General features: G+C 46.5%; 1 protein-coding gene and 1 long non-coding RNA gene across 2 annotated transcripts; one reads left to right on the top strand and one right to left on the bottom strand.

The window, feature by feature from the left end:
• The first annotated feature begins 30 nt into the window (after window positions 1-30).
• HROB (homologous recombination factor with OB-fold) lies at window positions 31-14,864 on the top strand. The gene is made up of 10 exons (XM_053361722.1): window positions 31-191; window positions 746-796; window positions 1,040-2,149; window positions 3,992-4,075; window positions 5,116-5,256; window positions 6,174-6,282; window positions 7,820-7,905; window positions 9,777-9,917; window positions 11,694-11,913; window positions 13,198-14,864. The coding sequence occupies exons 1-10, from the start codon at window positions 189-191 to the stop codon at window positions 13,269-13,271; spliced, it is 2,019 nt and encodes a 672-aa protein (XP_053217697.1). The 5' UTR covers window positions 31-188; the 3' UTR covers window positions 13,272-14,864.
• On the bottom strand, window positions 4,598-7,878 carry LOC128399889 (uncharacterized). Its single transcript, XR_008327280.1, has 3 exons — window positions 7,792-7,878; window positions 5,941-6,003; window positions 4,598-5,357 (listed from the first exon to the last, which is right to left on the bottom strand). It is a non-coding gene; the product is annotated as an uncharacterized LOC128399889 (long non-coding RNA).
• Window positions 14,865-15,603: the final 739 nt, after the last annotated feature.

The following is a 15,603-nucleotide window of genomic DNA, read 5'->3' as shown; positions in this document are numbered from 1 at the left end:
GCAGCTGCAATGAAGAAGGGCGGGGGCTGGGCGGCTCGTCATCTTTGAGGCGGCCAGTTCGAATGCAGAGCTCGGTGAGCGGAGGTGCGGGCCTGGATGCTGGACTTCCCTCTCTCGCTGCATCCCTGCGTCGTCCTTGTTTCTTCACACCGTATTAACCCTGGAGTTCTGGTTCTTCTGCCTCCACGATGGTAATAGAGGGGCAGGAGGGACTGGGGAGGAGGGCAGTCCAGAGGGAGGACAAATGCCTTATAAACACATAGCCACAGCCCATGCAGCAGGACTGTAGCCCATGACGTTGTAGCCCATAATAAGGGGGTTGGCCTGTAAAGTGCCACAGGACTCTCTTGTGTTTGCTGCAGCAGACTGACGAGGCTATTACACTCCCCTCAAACCCCGGGAAACATTGTTTTTAACACAATGCAAGATATAGTAATAAAAAACGTTAAAGTTATCAGGCAGTCTTTTGAATATCTCAAAACTCTTCCTTGTGGGTGGAAGATGGTCAGGTTAAAAAAAAGGGCAAGCCTGTTATGTATTTATGTGTTTAGAATGCTTGGATTCTCCTTTTTTCAGCCAAAAGAGACACTTAAAGTGGTGTACCAAAACAACAACAAACCCCCAAACCCCACTCAGACTTGTGCTGGAAGAAAAACTGCATGTAGCTAGAATAATTCAGGTAGTATAAGTTCAGGTAGTATAGAATAATTTTTTTAAGTTATTATTTCTCCCCCTCACCCAACAGGCCTGTGGTCTACAGAAGCTATTTGCTGTGGAGGCAGACTTTGAAGATGAGGTAAGAGAATATTTGTGAATCTGGGTGTGGTGGAGAGGGCAAAGGTTTCTACTTATTGGCTGAAGTGTATTTTGGACGACTTCAGACGGACATGTGACTTTGGATGGAAGAACTCTGTTGGCCAAATGGCAAACAAAAGATACCCTTAAGCCCTCATGGGCTCTCAGGCTCACAATGTTCATGTAGTACAAAGCTGAGGGATGGCACCTCATGACAAGCATTCTGTTTCTCTGTTCTTGGTAGGATTTTCTGTCAGCTGTGAATGATGTGGAGAAGCAAGCCCTGGATCCACCTACAGATAGCTCAAGATGTCTTAGACCCCTCTCAACTGGGTTGAGAGCCCCCAGCACCACCATTCCGGTCTCTGAGGGCCCAAGGATGACCATGTCCCCAGTCTTGCAGGTGCAGAACTGCTCCAGACTAAGGTTTGGAGAAGGTAATGTCAAAAGCAGCCAGAAGACTCCTCTGGCGACCAGCTTCACAGTTCAGAAGGACCTGGCACCCACTGCAACTGAATGTAAATCGAGCGGCACTTCAGACACAAGGTTCAGGTTTGTGAAGCAGCCTCCAGCTAAGCTCCCCACTGGGGGTGCCCCCTACAATGAGGAAATTGACAATGAGCTTGTATTGGCTGCATGCATGGTTCTGGAAGAGTCTGATACACAGTCGTGTCCGGGGTCCTTCAGGTCCAACTATGTGTCCTGGGAGCAAATGCGAGATAATAGTGTAGCAACAGCGAAGAAACCACGAGTGGTAGATTCGCTGGCATTGACTGACACTTTTGTGTCAGAGACCTCACAGTTGGAAAAGACCAGGAAACAACCTGTGGTCATCAGCCATCTCCATCAGGCAGAGACTTCTCCAAAGTTGCCTTTGAGGCCTCCTGCCATGGACTCTTCCTTGTCTCAGTCTCGCCTAGGGTTGAGTAGCAGCACTTGTGCCCTTTCAAACTCCAGCTGCCAGGTGCTCAGGCCTTTCCAGGCATCTCTGCATAAGCCCACTGCCGCATCCAACAGCCCATGCTTGCCTCTGGTTAGATCCTGCTCTTCTTTTCAGTCAGCAAGTACCCCAACAAGGCCGCACAAACCATGGATGCCAAATCAGAGCTGCTCTGTGTCCAGAACGGCCAATTCTGGTGCTCAGCTGCTTTCTGCATATGGTCCCCCAGCAACCTCTATGGAGACTTCACCTGCCAACCCTAAAGTTACCGGAAACCTCCAGTCACCTGTGGTCACCAATCACCTTGTCCGTTTGGTCACAGCAGCCAACAAGATGCCAGAGCCAGTCGCCCAAGTTCCTTTGCGGGCTAAGACGCGGCGCTTCCCAGGACCTGCTGGCATTCTGCCACATCAAGTAAGAGGACCAGCAGGATAATAGGACAATCTTTATGTTGGGGGTGGGGAGTGTATGGCTGTCCAGCTAGTAACTACAGCTACCTTTGGCTCTAACCATTGGCCATGTTGCCTGGGGCTGAGGGGAGGTGCAGTTCAGCAGCATCTGGAGAGTCACAGGTTAGCCACCCCTGCTGTATGTACAAAGGAGTGAGGATGCTCTGGAAGTACCGTACTTTTCCATGTATAAGACTAGGTTTTTTACTCTAAAATAGTGTTTAAACCACAGAGCCTAGGGCTTGCTGATCAGAAGGTCGGCTATTCGAATCCCTGCAATGGGGTGAGCTCCTGTTGCTCGGTCCCTGTTCCTGCCAACCTAGCCGTTCGAAAGCATGTCAAAGTACAAGTAGATAAATAGGTACCACCCTGGCGGTAAACAGTGTTTCCGTGCGCTGCTTTGGTTCACCAGAAGCGGCTTAGTCATGCTGGCCACATGACCTGGAAGCTGTACACCGGCTCCCTCGGCCAGTAAAGCGAGTTGAGTGCTGCAACCCCAGAGTCGTCAGCGACTGGACCTAACGGCTAGGGGTCCATTTACCTTTACCTTAATGTTTTAAAACAGGGGTCATCTTATACACAGTGGTCATCTTCCCCCATTTTCATAAATTTGAGTTCCCCAAAATAGGGGGCATGTTATACACGGGGATGTGTTATACACAGAAAAATACGGTATATTTGTGTCATGAAATATTATTACCTTATTTCCTCCACTCCACCCACACTTGCTATGTCACAAAAGGGGCATAAAAGCTGCCATCCTCCCTAAGTTTTCTCTGCTCCAAAATGGCTGCTACATGGTTGTCCTAGTGATGGGGATTACTAATTACCTCCTTATATGGGTACACTGAATGCTTCTTGGGGTGCCTGCAGGTGAAATAACATTTTTGCTCTGCTTTGCTGATAAAATGCTCTGTGGTGGCTTAGAAAAACAATGCTAATGAAATTAATAATATAGAAAAATGATAAAATATTAATTGTTATTCTTGAAACCTCAGTTAATTATTTTTGCTGAAATATTCCGCAACCAAAATCACTAAAAAGTGACCTCTGACTGGGGCTGAAGGGAAATTGAATACAGAAAGAAAACTTGTACATTTTCTCCTGATTTGGGACATAGCTTTGACTCAGGGAAGACAGGAAGTCAAGCTAATAATTTTAGTCTATGCCAATATTTTTGGAAAGAAAGAAAGAAAGAAAGAAAGAAAGAAAGAAAGAAAGAAAGTAAGTAAGTAAGTATACCCAGACCATCTGGCTGGGTTTCCCCAGCCACTCTGGGTGGATCCCAACAGAATATTAAAAACATGATAAAATATCAAACATTAAAAACTTCTCTAAACAGGGCTGCCTTCAGATATCTCCTAAAAGTCAGATAGTTGTTTATTTCCTTGACATCTGATGGGAGGGCGTTCCACAGGGCGGGCACCACTACTGAGAAAGCCCTCTGCCTGGTTCCTTGTAACCTCACTTCTTGCAGTGAGAGAACCGCCAGAAGGCCCTCAGAGCTGGACCTCAGTGTCTGGGCTGAACGATGGGGGTGGAGACACTCCTTCAGGTATACTGGGCCGAGGCCATTTAGGGCTTTAAAGTGTTTAGGTAGGGTTGTGTAACTGCCTTGGGAGCACAGAATTGCGCCCAGACTACCACATTCAGCACTCTGAGAATCTCAGCTTTCATTTTTTAAACGCGGCTGGGTGGGAGGGAGGGATCTACCTACCTTTGGGTATCTTACTTTAAGGTGAGTCCATAACTCTGGCAAGAATTTGTGTTCATTAGATTTTCTTCCTTTCCTTGTTCCATAAAATAGCCAAATGGGAAAAACTTAGAAGAGATTCTCATTACAACTCCACAGACACCAACTCATGGGGCTCTAGCGAAGCTGCGGACGGAGGTAATTCATGGTTCTACTCTTCCCTTTCTTAATAGAAGAAGTCACGCTGCGGAGGGGGATTGGAAATTCTGCATTGCCTCTGAGAACCCAGCTGTGATGCTAAGTGCATGATTACAACCCTGTTGGGTGTCTTTTCAGTTAATGGGATATGAATTTCATTGGAACCAAACTTCATGGGAATGGGAGTTTTAGCCCCTGCCTTTCACAGTCCTGATGCCAATAAAGAGTTCCTTAACGTGTAACTACTGTATTAATGGTGATGGTCGCTCCCATGGTGCCACAGGGCATTGCTAGCCAAGCTTGTGGGGAGCGTAACTTTTATCAGGCTCAAGCACAGGAAGGGAATGGTTAAACCTCACCCCTCCATACACTGTAGTCCTAGTAAAAATTGGTGCCCTGTACTGGCTATTAATTTTTTTTAACCCCAGCTCTGAAGCAGCTGTGCAGAATGACCTTCACAGGAGAAAACTCCAAGTTTCCATCCCTTCTTTGTATTTCAAAAAAGAAAAACTAACTCATCCATGGAAAATCTTGAAATCTTTAGCCTAGTACTTCCAAGCGTCACTTGGCTATTCTTATTGTACAGATAAGGTCAATATTAAGGATGATGAATTGCAGAAACTCACCTCATGAGCCAGAGCAGTCCTGGAAACAACATTTTACAAGCCCTGTCAGGGAAGTGTTCAGGTAGTTTTAAAAGATGCCTCTGGGCATGTGCTGAGTAACCCAAACCAGCCCTTGCATGTCTTGGACTACAGCAAGTTTTTCATAGGTCCAGTCGTGGAGACACTTTCTTGTTCTGCTTCAATAGAGATGTTTCTTTCAACTATTCTTTTATATGTTTTAATGTGTGTGAGAGAGGGTAAGGTGGCGAGGAGGAGATTCTGGAGTGAGCAGAGGAAGGAGCATAAGCAATATGGCATGCACCCAGTAGAGCAAAACAGCTCCCATGGATAATGTTGTCTACAAATGACTAAGTGCTTTACCCGAAGGTAAGGTGAAAAGTAAGCTTTAACCTGGAATTGCGTGTGCGACTCTAGGAGATGCCTCCTTCCCAGCAGCCAATAGAAGACGAATTTGGAAGAGGCCCTTGGGCTGCAATGAAAACGGAGCTGGGATTGGACGAGAGAGATCCGTCCTGCTTCCTTAGGACATACAGTGTCGTTATGGTTCTCCGTAAGGTAAAGGCTGAGTTTGGTTTTTCAGGTGGGAAAATTCCACTTCACTTGAAGAAGAATCTCTTCTTGAAGTGCAAATACCGAATGTGATAAAATGGTTGGGCCTGGAAGCAAGGAGGTATTGCTGGAGCCATGGATAACCTTATCAGTAATCTGGATGGAGTATATACTGTGATCCATCTGCAAGGGTACAGTATACGTATAAACATTTTTTCTAAAGAACATACAGAAGTTCCTCCATAACACCTTGGAAGTGTTGGTGACTAGTATTCACTCTAAATCCAGCCCAGGGAAGGCCAACATCTGCTCCACACAGCTGGGAATAACTGTCCACACCTCTGGTACGACCGCTTGCACCAGGTTTGCATGCACTGGTGAACGAAGGTGGGGTGGGGTAGGGCAATCCGCCCCAGGTGCCATCGGGGGGGTGTGTGCCATCGTGGCTACCCCAAGACGCTTGCTGCACACGCCCCAGGACATGCACTGCTTGCCACGCACCCCCGACACACGCCACGCACCTGGATGTACACCAGTGCCGGAGCAGGCCTAGTCTGGTAAGAAGGTAAACATGGCGGGTTGCTAGGCAACTCCCACATGCCTCTCCCTCCTGCCTCTTTTCCTGCTGCGCATCAAGCGATAAGTGAGGTGTGGGCAGTTGCTTGATGTCCACCTGTCCTCTTCACCAACCTCGAGCCATCAGGAAGCGAGCTACGAGGCCTCTTTGGCCAGCTGTCCTTTCGCTGTGTGTCACTGTACTACAAAGGGCAGGAAGAAATATATATTAGAAGGCCTCTTCCATATCCTTCGCTGCTCTGGCGATCAGGCACCTTTTCTCAAAAGTTAATACAATCCTGTCTCAGATTTGCCACCCTGACTTCCCACAAATAGTGTGTTTCCCTTGCTCATTCTCTTTCCTGCAGGCAGCCCTGAAGCAGCTCCCAAAGAACAAGGTTCCTAACATGGCTGTGATGATTAAGTCGGTAATGCAGACCAACGTTGACGCGGGTGCCATGTTCAAAGACCCTACTGGTAATGATGAAAAGAGCTCAGTGTCGTGACTTACTTCTTCTGCATGCATTATTGGTGGGGCGTTTCTGCTTTGCCTGTGGTGTCTGGGCAAACCTTGTTTGTTAATGGCCACCGTCTGACTCATTTCTGGGTGCTTGAATTGACTCTGACTAAATATGGTACAGTCCTTTAGGCACATTGTGCTACTGGGAATTGTTGCACGGGCTTCCACTAGCCTTACAATGGAGCTTGTATATAGCCCTGAGCAAATCTGTGTGTTTTGCTGACCCCTTGTGTTGATGGTGAAGGATGGAGAAGGAGAGTGCTGTCTTTTCATTAGATTGAGGGAAAGGGACTGGATAGTTGTGACATGGGGTTTTCCCCCCAAAAAAAACTTCTTTGGAGCCAGCAAAGAATTGGACAAATGTTTCAAATTCTTAAGTAAAATGTTTTAGGTGCCTAAACAAAATTTGTGAATAGGTATTGGGAGGGAGAATTGCCTAGACAGGCTGGCTTCTCAAGCCAGAAGTGAAGCAAGAAGAAAGGCAATGGCTGGAGAGAGTTAGTTTTCAATGGACTGCTCAAATATTAATTAAGCTTTTTTCCCTTTGCTATTGGAAATACGTATGTAAAACATATTTGCATGGACAATAACAAAAAAAGAAGACTGGGTAAAAAGCAACTTGAACCGAACAAAAACACAAACAAAACAAAAAAATACAAACACAATTTAATCCTTGGCATTTCCAGTTACAATTTATATTGGCAGTAGTCTTTTTGTTCATTTTTCAGCTTTGACTCCCAGTGGTACCCTCTGGCTCTCCAGATGTTGCTGAACTCCCACTCCCATCATCCCTAACCATTGGCCATGCCGGCTGGGGCTGATGGGAGATGTAGTTCAGCAACATCTGGAGGGACAAAGGTTCCTCACCCGATTTAAATCCAACATCTGCCAGGGAACAAGCAGTCCAGCAAATATTGAGGCAAGTTCTCAGTTGAGCTAGTCCCACAAATGCACATGGAGGTTCCAGACTGACATTTTGGCACCAATTTTTTGTGGGCATAGTTTGAAACCTTGGTGCTCTATGCTACCAGGTAATACTAACAGGGCATTAAAAAAAAAAGGAGGCCATTTGGGATGGTTTGCTTCTTAACTCTCATGCATAAACATTCACTGCAAGCCTCTCCAGTATAGTTTGTTTTAGTTGCCACTCCCTACACAGCCACATTCTTGACTTCCTAGGATATGTTTTCATTTGACCATCACAAGGAATAAAAAGGCAACACTGAAGTTGTCCTTAGAAGTCCTAAGCCTAGGTGGGGCTGATATGTGCATTTGCCTGGGACCAATTGTTCTTTGCTCCAGGTCACTGGCAAATTATGTGGCTGGTGTTGAGTGCTTGGGACCCTTCCTTCGCTGGGCTCTCCCTCCCATCTCTGTGTTCCTGTATAAAGGGCAGTGAGAGCTATTGGTGTGTGACGCTCATGTGTTTCCTCTTTGACTTCACTGTATATTTAGTGCTCCTGTACCTGATTGGTTTGGCCTTCTGTCATGCAGGAGAAATGCAGGGCACAATACATCGCCTGTTGCTGGAGGAGAAACAAAGTGAATTTAAGGCTGGTTCAGTGCTTCTGCTAAAGCAGGTACTAGAAAACAAGAAATCAAGGGCTGGGTGAGCTTTCATTTCCATGCAAAAAAATTATAACGAATAACTGGTATTTAAGACCTGCTACAGGGGATCCAGAGACCTTTTTGAGTGGTAGTTCTGCTTGTTTGTGCCCCTGCTGGTGCAGTTATCACCTCCAGATTAACACAAGTTAACGAAAACAAGTTACCCCTTCTAGCTTTGTGTCAAATAGATGCAACCAATGTCAGTTGAAAGCAGAACTGACAAGTCAGGAACCATCTACCAAAGATTGTCCATTGGATGGTGGAATGTTCCTCCTTCTACTCCCAGAGAGCTTTCTTTACTATTATCTGGGTGCTCTAAATGAGGTCCATGAGAATATGTAGAAAGGTGTCTTAGAATTCTTTGCTCTAGAGACTCACTTAGTCCATCTTACTTCTGGAGATTGTATGCATCACTTTTATTCAAACCTCTTGTATTCAGATGAGCTGGTCCAGGACACCAATTAAATAGTATTATCTCCCTCCTTGTTTTTAGAAGTTGGGTTGTATATTTCATTCTTTGGTTGTGAACTACCCCTTCCCAGCGATGAAACATCTGCCCCTCTATTGTTGTATTTATTTATTTATTTTTATTTTTTAAAGTACAGTGGTGCCTCGCTAGACGAAAAGAATCCGTTCCGCGATTCTCTTCGTCTAGCGGTGTCAGAGCTGCCCTAGGTCCCAGCTCACAAAGGACCAACGCTGCTTCGTTGTTAAGTATAAAAGTCTTTATTGAAGTTCAGTTTCACTTCCACAGCCGCAGCGCGCAGCCCTATGTCTCAAACTCTAGACCGCCGAAGCTCCATCTGAATCTCCTCCCCCCTGACACCAGTTTAAGATTCTAGCCTTGCTCCACCTCTTCCTTTGTTCTTTCCTCCTCTGGGTCCGCCTGTCCGTCGGGGTCTCGCCCTTCCTAGACTCTTCTGACGCTGAGTCCCCTGAATCTTCCCCCTCCCTCCGGCGGGCTTTAGGACCTGGTTCCCAATCCGGGTTTCCTGCTGTCCCGCGCGCCTGTACATTTGAACTTGGCGCGCGCGCCCAGCCTGCCACCTTCCTTCTGACCGTTACACTGCTGTCACTGCTCCCCCCTTCGGGGAGGCTAGCTGGAACTGACCTCCCCTCCGTTTCCCCACTTTCCAATGGAGGCGTGGTCAGTCCTGACTCATCTTCTCTCCCCGCTGGAGGAGACGCTGGTCCTGACACATGTGACTCTTCCCCCCCACTACGCTCTGGTGGGGAAGCTGGTCCTGATCCCCCGCTGCTACTTTGGGAGTCCCCGCTGGCCCCTTGCTTCTGGTGCGTCCCCCCTGGGATCCCCCTTGCCCTCACCATCGGCGCCCCCTTCTGGGAATCTTCCGATTCGCTGGAGAAGCTCATGGAATCTCTCGGGTCACTGTCATACTCCCCTACGCTGCCCTCGGATTCCTCCCCTTCGCTCTCCATTTCCTCTCTCCCCTGTGCTTCTGCTCCTGAGCCCCTGACAAGCGGTTTTTTCGTCTTGCGAAGCAAGCCCATTGACAGCTTAGTGAATTAGCGCTACAGCTGTCAAGCGGCTTTTCGCGATCAGCTGTTAAGCGGCTTATCAGCGGAACAGCTGATAAGCGGCTTAGCGGTTTAGGAAAAGGGCGAAAAAAGCGAAAAAAACCCCGCGGGGGGACGCAAGATTTTTTCGTCTTGTGAAGCAACCCCATAGGTAAATTTGTTTTGCGAAGCGCCTCCAAAACTGAAAACCCTTTCGTCTAGCGGGTTTTCCGTCTTGCGAGGCGTTCGTCTTGCGGGGCACCACTGTATAGTCAATTGTGCCGTGTACCATAGGCAGTATTGATACCTACCTTGGGTTTCACAGGTGGGTGTGTTCTCCCCATCCTATCGCAACCACTACCTCAATGTGACACCCAGTAATTTGGTGAAGATATATCCTCCGGGATTCAGCAATGAGAAGTTATGCCAAGAGATTGAGGGAGGAATGCAGATGGAGCCAACACAGGTAAGGAGCAGGCTCTCCTTGGCACAATTGCTAGGGTATAGGAGAGGCTGTGTGTACTCTGGATACTTTTAAAAAAAAGTGTATGGAGGCACTTGTTCTTAATTACTGGGATGCTGTATTTCATTAAGATTGGCAGCCATATGCGATGTATTAACTGTTAAAATGTGGGGGCAGGGTGGGGTGGGACTGGCCCTGCATAGGTCCTTTCCTCTTCCCACACTTAGCAAATTCTGCATCCTAATTTAACTTGGAAAAATTGCCTAAATTCCTATTTTCTTTAGTTTACATAGGTGAGTTTTGAAGTGTATCTTGATGCAGTATTTCCACTGCTCTAGTGCCAATTTCTCTCTCTCTCTCTCTCTTTTAAAACTTTGTCAGCAAATTCTGTAAAATGGGAATAGCAGCCGCTAAGGTAAAATGCATGAGGAAATGCTTGAATGTTAACAAAACGTTCAAGGTGAAAGGGGGGGGGGGAAGCAACAAGAGAGTTCCCTCTTCTCAAACACGCCGTGCTCAGGTCTGTCCAAAGTCAGGATGGATATGGAGAATGAGGAAGCAGCCATTGCTGCCTTGGTTAATTCCTATGCAGCTAAGGGCCTGCTCCATGAGAGGAAATTGGAGGACACTGAGAAACCAGTCTTCTATCAGGTCAGACCACTAGTAATGTAGATCAGACTTAACTACTCTACAGTGACAGGAACTGGCTCCCCAGGGTTGCAGAGACAAATCTTGCCCTGCCTGAAGATCCCTGGGATTGGACCTGAAGCCCTTTTTTTACATTTAAAGTATATGCGCTGCCACTGAGTTACACCACTCAAGGGAATTGGCTTGAGTGAGTGAGATAGACAAGGGATTCCACTACACCCATCAGTAGATGATTGATCTGTTCCAGTTGTAATCACTGTTCATAGAATCATAGAGTTGGAAGAGACCCCAAGGGTTAGCTAGTCGCACCCCTGCAGTGCATACTTCTATGCCAGTGTGGTGTAGTGGTTAAGAGCAGTAGTCTCGTAAACGGGGGAACCGGGTTCGCGTCTCCGCTCCTCCACATGCAGCTGCTGGGTGACCTTGGGCCAGTCACACTTCTTTGAAGTCTCTCAGCCCCACTCACCTCACAGAGTGTTTGTTGTGGGGGAGGAAGGGAAAGGAGAATGTTAGCCGCTTTGAGACTCCTGAAGGGGAGTGAAAGGTGGAATATCAAATCCAAACTCTTCTTCTTCTCATTCTCTTCCCAAATCACATCTCCCTTCTGAAGTTTAGGCTGTGTGCGATCACTTGGAGAAGTCATACCACTTCACTAGGAGAGCACATGATCTTTTACTGAGAATATCTCTGGCTGAGCCTCTGCCTATACTAGCATCTCAAGTACCAAACTCCATGCTAGATCTCACCTGCTTCAGACCTCGGAGAGCTTTAACTCAGGTGTGGGCAACCTTTGGCCCTCCAGACGTTGCTGATCTGCAACTCCCATCATTCCTGTCCATTGGCTTTGCTTGCAAAGGCTGTTGAGAATTGTAGTTCAGCAACATCCCAGAGTCCAAAGGTTCCCTACACCTGTTTTAACTGAGCTGTGCAGACCAGGGTTGGGGTGGTCCTTGAGATGATGTTGGACTCCCAACTCTTACAGGGCTGTGCTAGATTTGTTGGTGTCCTGATCCTTTCCTGTAATTGATATTGGGAGCCAGTTATGATATGGGACCGTGGCTTGGTGATAAAAGTATGAAGGATGCTAAACTCAAACATTCTCTGTGGCCTCTTGGAACCTTGCAAGTGCAGGCTGCGCCGGAATTCCAGCAGGATCCTCCCACCAACACCCCCGTTGCCATGACTACAGCAGACAACAGGAACAAAGGAGGACATGAGATGGATGAGGACCGCTGTCAGCGCGTATCGGCATTGGATGAAGGGTCATCATCGACATCAATTCCACGGGTCTCTGGAGCAGGCAAATCAGTTTTGCACTTTCCATCCCCAAAGGCTGAAACAACTGATTTGGGTAAATAGAACTCTAAGTAGCAATGGACTGATAATGCCTTTCTGTCTCTCTTTTCCCACTGCCACCTCCAGAACAAGGAAAATAGGAAGTGTGGACTACATCAGGGATGGGGAACCTGTGGCTCTCAATTTGTTGTTGGGTTCCCTTCAGTTCCAGCCAGCACAGCCAATGATCAGGAAAGATAACCAGCAAAATGGCCTACAGAAAAGTCCTACTGAGCCAGATGCAGCTTACAGGACTACATGTTGCCAACCTCCCTGCCGCTCCCCAAGCACTTAATGACTCTCAGATCAGCAGATGGCATGCAGAGCCCTGTGTGTGACCATTCAGTGGCCACACATAGAGCACTGCACCCCACCTGCTGATTTGAGAGTGTGCAGCAAAAGCGGATATGTTGTTCAAGGATAGAATCAGGTACTTGGCATCCCGGGGACTGAAATTATCTTTTGAAAAACGGGCAAGCTAGCCCTCCTTGTCCAGGGAGAGCTTTGATAAGCAGCATCTGGCAACAGCTTCAAAAGCAGAGAGAAATTGGCCAGGGCTTTTTGTGCTGCCAAGGGGTGAAGCTGCATGCCTCTGTGCTTCTCCTTTGCCCTTCCTCATAACTACTGCTGTCTACCTGCATTCCTGCCCACTCACCCCGGTTCCTTCCCAGAAAATTCCAAATACTTTGGGAAACCTGAAACATAGAAGCAGGTCAAATGTATGAATCACAAATGTAAAGTAGAAAATGTTTGGCCATGGAAAGAGGCGCTTCCTAGGATATTCACAGCTGAGTAGGAACATAAGCATGTTGGGCCTCGGCTAAAACAACGGTGCTACTGGGCTATATTTGCTTAGAATGCAGGTTGGCAGAGACACTGCATAGATGGGGCCATGTCATCTGAACCAGTGATAATTCTACCCACCCTGGCACTGTTTGCTTTATATATATAATGACAATAATTGATCCCCACCCCACCCAAAAAAAGTGGGGATGGTGCAGAGATTATCAGAATATGAATTCCTCACTGGTTGTGAAATGTTGTATTTGCACTCTGTGTCTGAAGCATAGATTGGACTAAGCCCTGACCAGAGCCTTGCTCACTGAGTCTAAATGAGTCTGCAATATTTTCTTTCCTCTCCCTTTATTCCCAAGGGCACAGCTTTCCCATGGGCTGAAGAGAATGGGGCAGCCCCTGATCTTTGGAGAATCTCATGTGCAAATAGGAACCATGCATGGGGCGCTGGGGTGATTTAGTTCCTGTTTTGCAGCCTGAATAACTTTCCATGCTTCTTATGCAGATGACCTGGACCAGCTTCTTGGAGAACTACCTGATGACTTTTTCTCCAACTTTGATGCCCAAAGCAATCTATGATAGCTCACTGATGCTCAAATAAGAGGACCTGCTGTCATAGAACCATGGCTATTGTCCTGAGCCCTGCACAGACTTTTTTGCCCAGTGAGGCTGACTCCCTTGCACATATCTTTGAGATTTTTGCCTTCAGCATCTTTATCAACATTGGTTGCAATTGGAGAAAAGACGCTCCTTCTGTAATTGGACAGAAACTGGAGCCCCAGCAGGAACAGCATTGGACATTAAGCTCCTACTACTTCTGATTTTACTGCAGCCTGCCATTTGTTCAAAGGCACAGCCTTCCAAGCAACAAGATATCTGGCAGTACACACCCAGCATCAAACCTTATTCCAGACCTACTTCTGCCTGCGCGGCACTTTGCCTGGTTGTTTAAACCAGCCAGAACGGTCGTTTAGCACATTAAGCAGCTGTCGATCCCTTCCGATTTGAAACACTATCTCTCCTGATGCCTGCTTTGGTACTCTGTCACAAACCACGTCAAGGGCAACATGCGAATAATCTTGTAAATAACCTTGTAAATAATCTTATGCGGATGGAAGCAGTTAGCAAAATGTGTGAAGTTGACTTTTGCCGATAGAACCTTGCGAAATAGATGTTTGTGAAAGGAAGGTTTTGAGCATGTTGTATCTTTTTATTTAATCCTTACCTTTTATTCCTTTGCGATTGACATTTTGATTGACCGTGGGTTTTAAAGGGAGTGTGTGCATAATATGTTTTATACATATGAACTTAGAGATCTGGCTCCAGAAAGGCAAGTAACCTTCTCTGCCAGGTAGCTCATGCCAATTTGAACTCTGGATGTCGTAGCAGCCATTCCTAGTACTGAGGCACTTATATGCGCACTGGTTACTTCACACAAGCAGGGATGGGAGTCTGTGATCCTCCTGTTGTTGGACTCCACTTCCCATCAGCCCCAGCCCCCTTGGCAAATGGTCATTGATTGGCTAATGGACGGAAGCTCTTGGACTGGAGGACCACAAGCCTCCCATCCCCGCTACCTCTCAATTTTCAGAGTTGGCGCCGTATACCCATTGCATGATTGCACTTCTCTACATATTGAAGTGAGGAGCATCCCCTGTTCATGTAGAGCTGCTTGGATACATACAATCACCTCCATATACTACATGGAAAATGTGGGTCTGAGATATCGAAGCTGGATAAACCCAGTTTTCTTGTTTGTCTCCTTGGGAAATTTAGAGCAAAACAGAATGCTGGCAATAAAGAACCAGAAACAGCAAAAATGGAATGCGTTTTTCTTCCCATAAAGTGCTGCAGTCAATGCTGTGGTAGTTTGACCAGTTGTGTCAATGTATGTGATCAAATTTCATAAATTTATTCAAATGACAAAAACTGGTGTGTTGGAACTGGTTGTCCACATGCACTTTTCGGAGATGGTCTCATAAGTGTATAATAAGAAATGTGTGACATTGCTGCTGTCATCCCCTGCAAGATTAGGTGTTTAAATATGCTTATAGAACTATAATACAGTGGCATGCAGAGAACAACTCACTGTCGGATTGGTTGGAGGGAAAAAATACAGCCCCTGGAGCCTTTTTTCAAACAGATATTTCAGTTAATGACAAATAAAAAGGGGGAAACCTCTGTGCATAAAATAACACGTACAGATTGGGAAATGATACAATGGAAGAAGAAAAAATGTACACTAACTACTGTTTGCGCACAAGCTTCAAGAAAAGCTGACTGAATGTCACCCTATTTATTTTTATTTAAAACACTTAAGATACTGCTAATGATTGTGAATATCAAAAGTGGTGTAAAAAAGATTAAAATGGTGCCATAAATAATAAACGTAAAAAGAATACAGTACAGCAAAGTGGTTTCTAACTGCTACATCAAAGGCTTTGGTAAACAGGAACATCTTTAGCCAAATGCCAGAAAGAAAGCAGGCGGCAACCATCTCTGACTCTTGGCAAGTCTCCTGGGGACAGGACATTGTCCTCTTTGTGCTCATGTTGGTACCCAGCCAACTCAAATTGGGATAAGGTTTGCAAATCATTAGACCAGTGTTATGGGGCAAGTTCTAGCATTCAAATGCCATATGCTCAGCTGCCCCCGTTTAACATGAGAATCTTCATAGGTTGGTGGTAGAGGTTCCAAATAGGCCAGTGCTGGATTTAGGGCGGTGAGGGCAATTCCCACACACGGTGCTGAGCCAAAGGGGGCACAATATTGAGAAGATCCATAATTCAGAAGATCTATTTGGGGGCACCGAATTATCAAAGACTGCCTCTGAATTGGCAAGCAGACAGACACTTAAAATCAGGATAGGGAGCTTGTGGCCCTCCAGATTCTAACCAGCATCAGCTAGCAT

This window comes from Podarcis raffonei, chromosome 13, assembly GCF_027172205.1.
Source record: "Podarcis raffonei isolate rPodRaf1 chromosome 13, rPodRaf1.pri, whole genome shotgun sequence".
NCBI classification, from domain to species: Eukaryota; Metazoa; Chordata; class Lepidosauria; order Squamata; family Lacertidae; genus Podarcis; species Podarcis raffonei.
The sequence above is the reverse complement of the archived record's forward strand: the minus strand, read 5'-3'. Positions and strand labels throughout refer to the sequence as shown.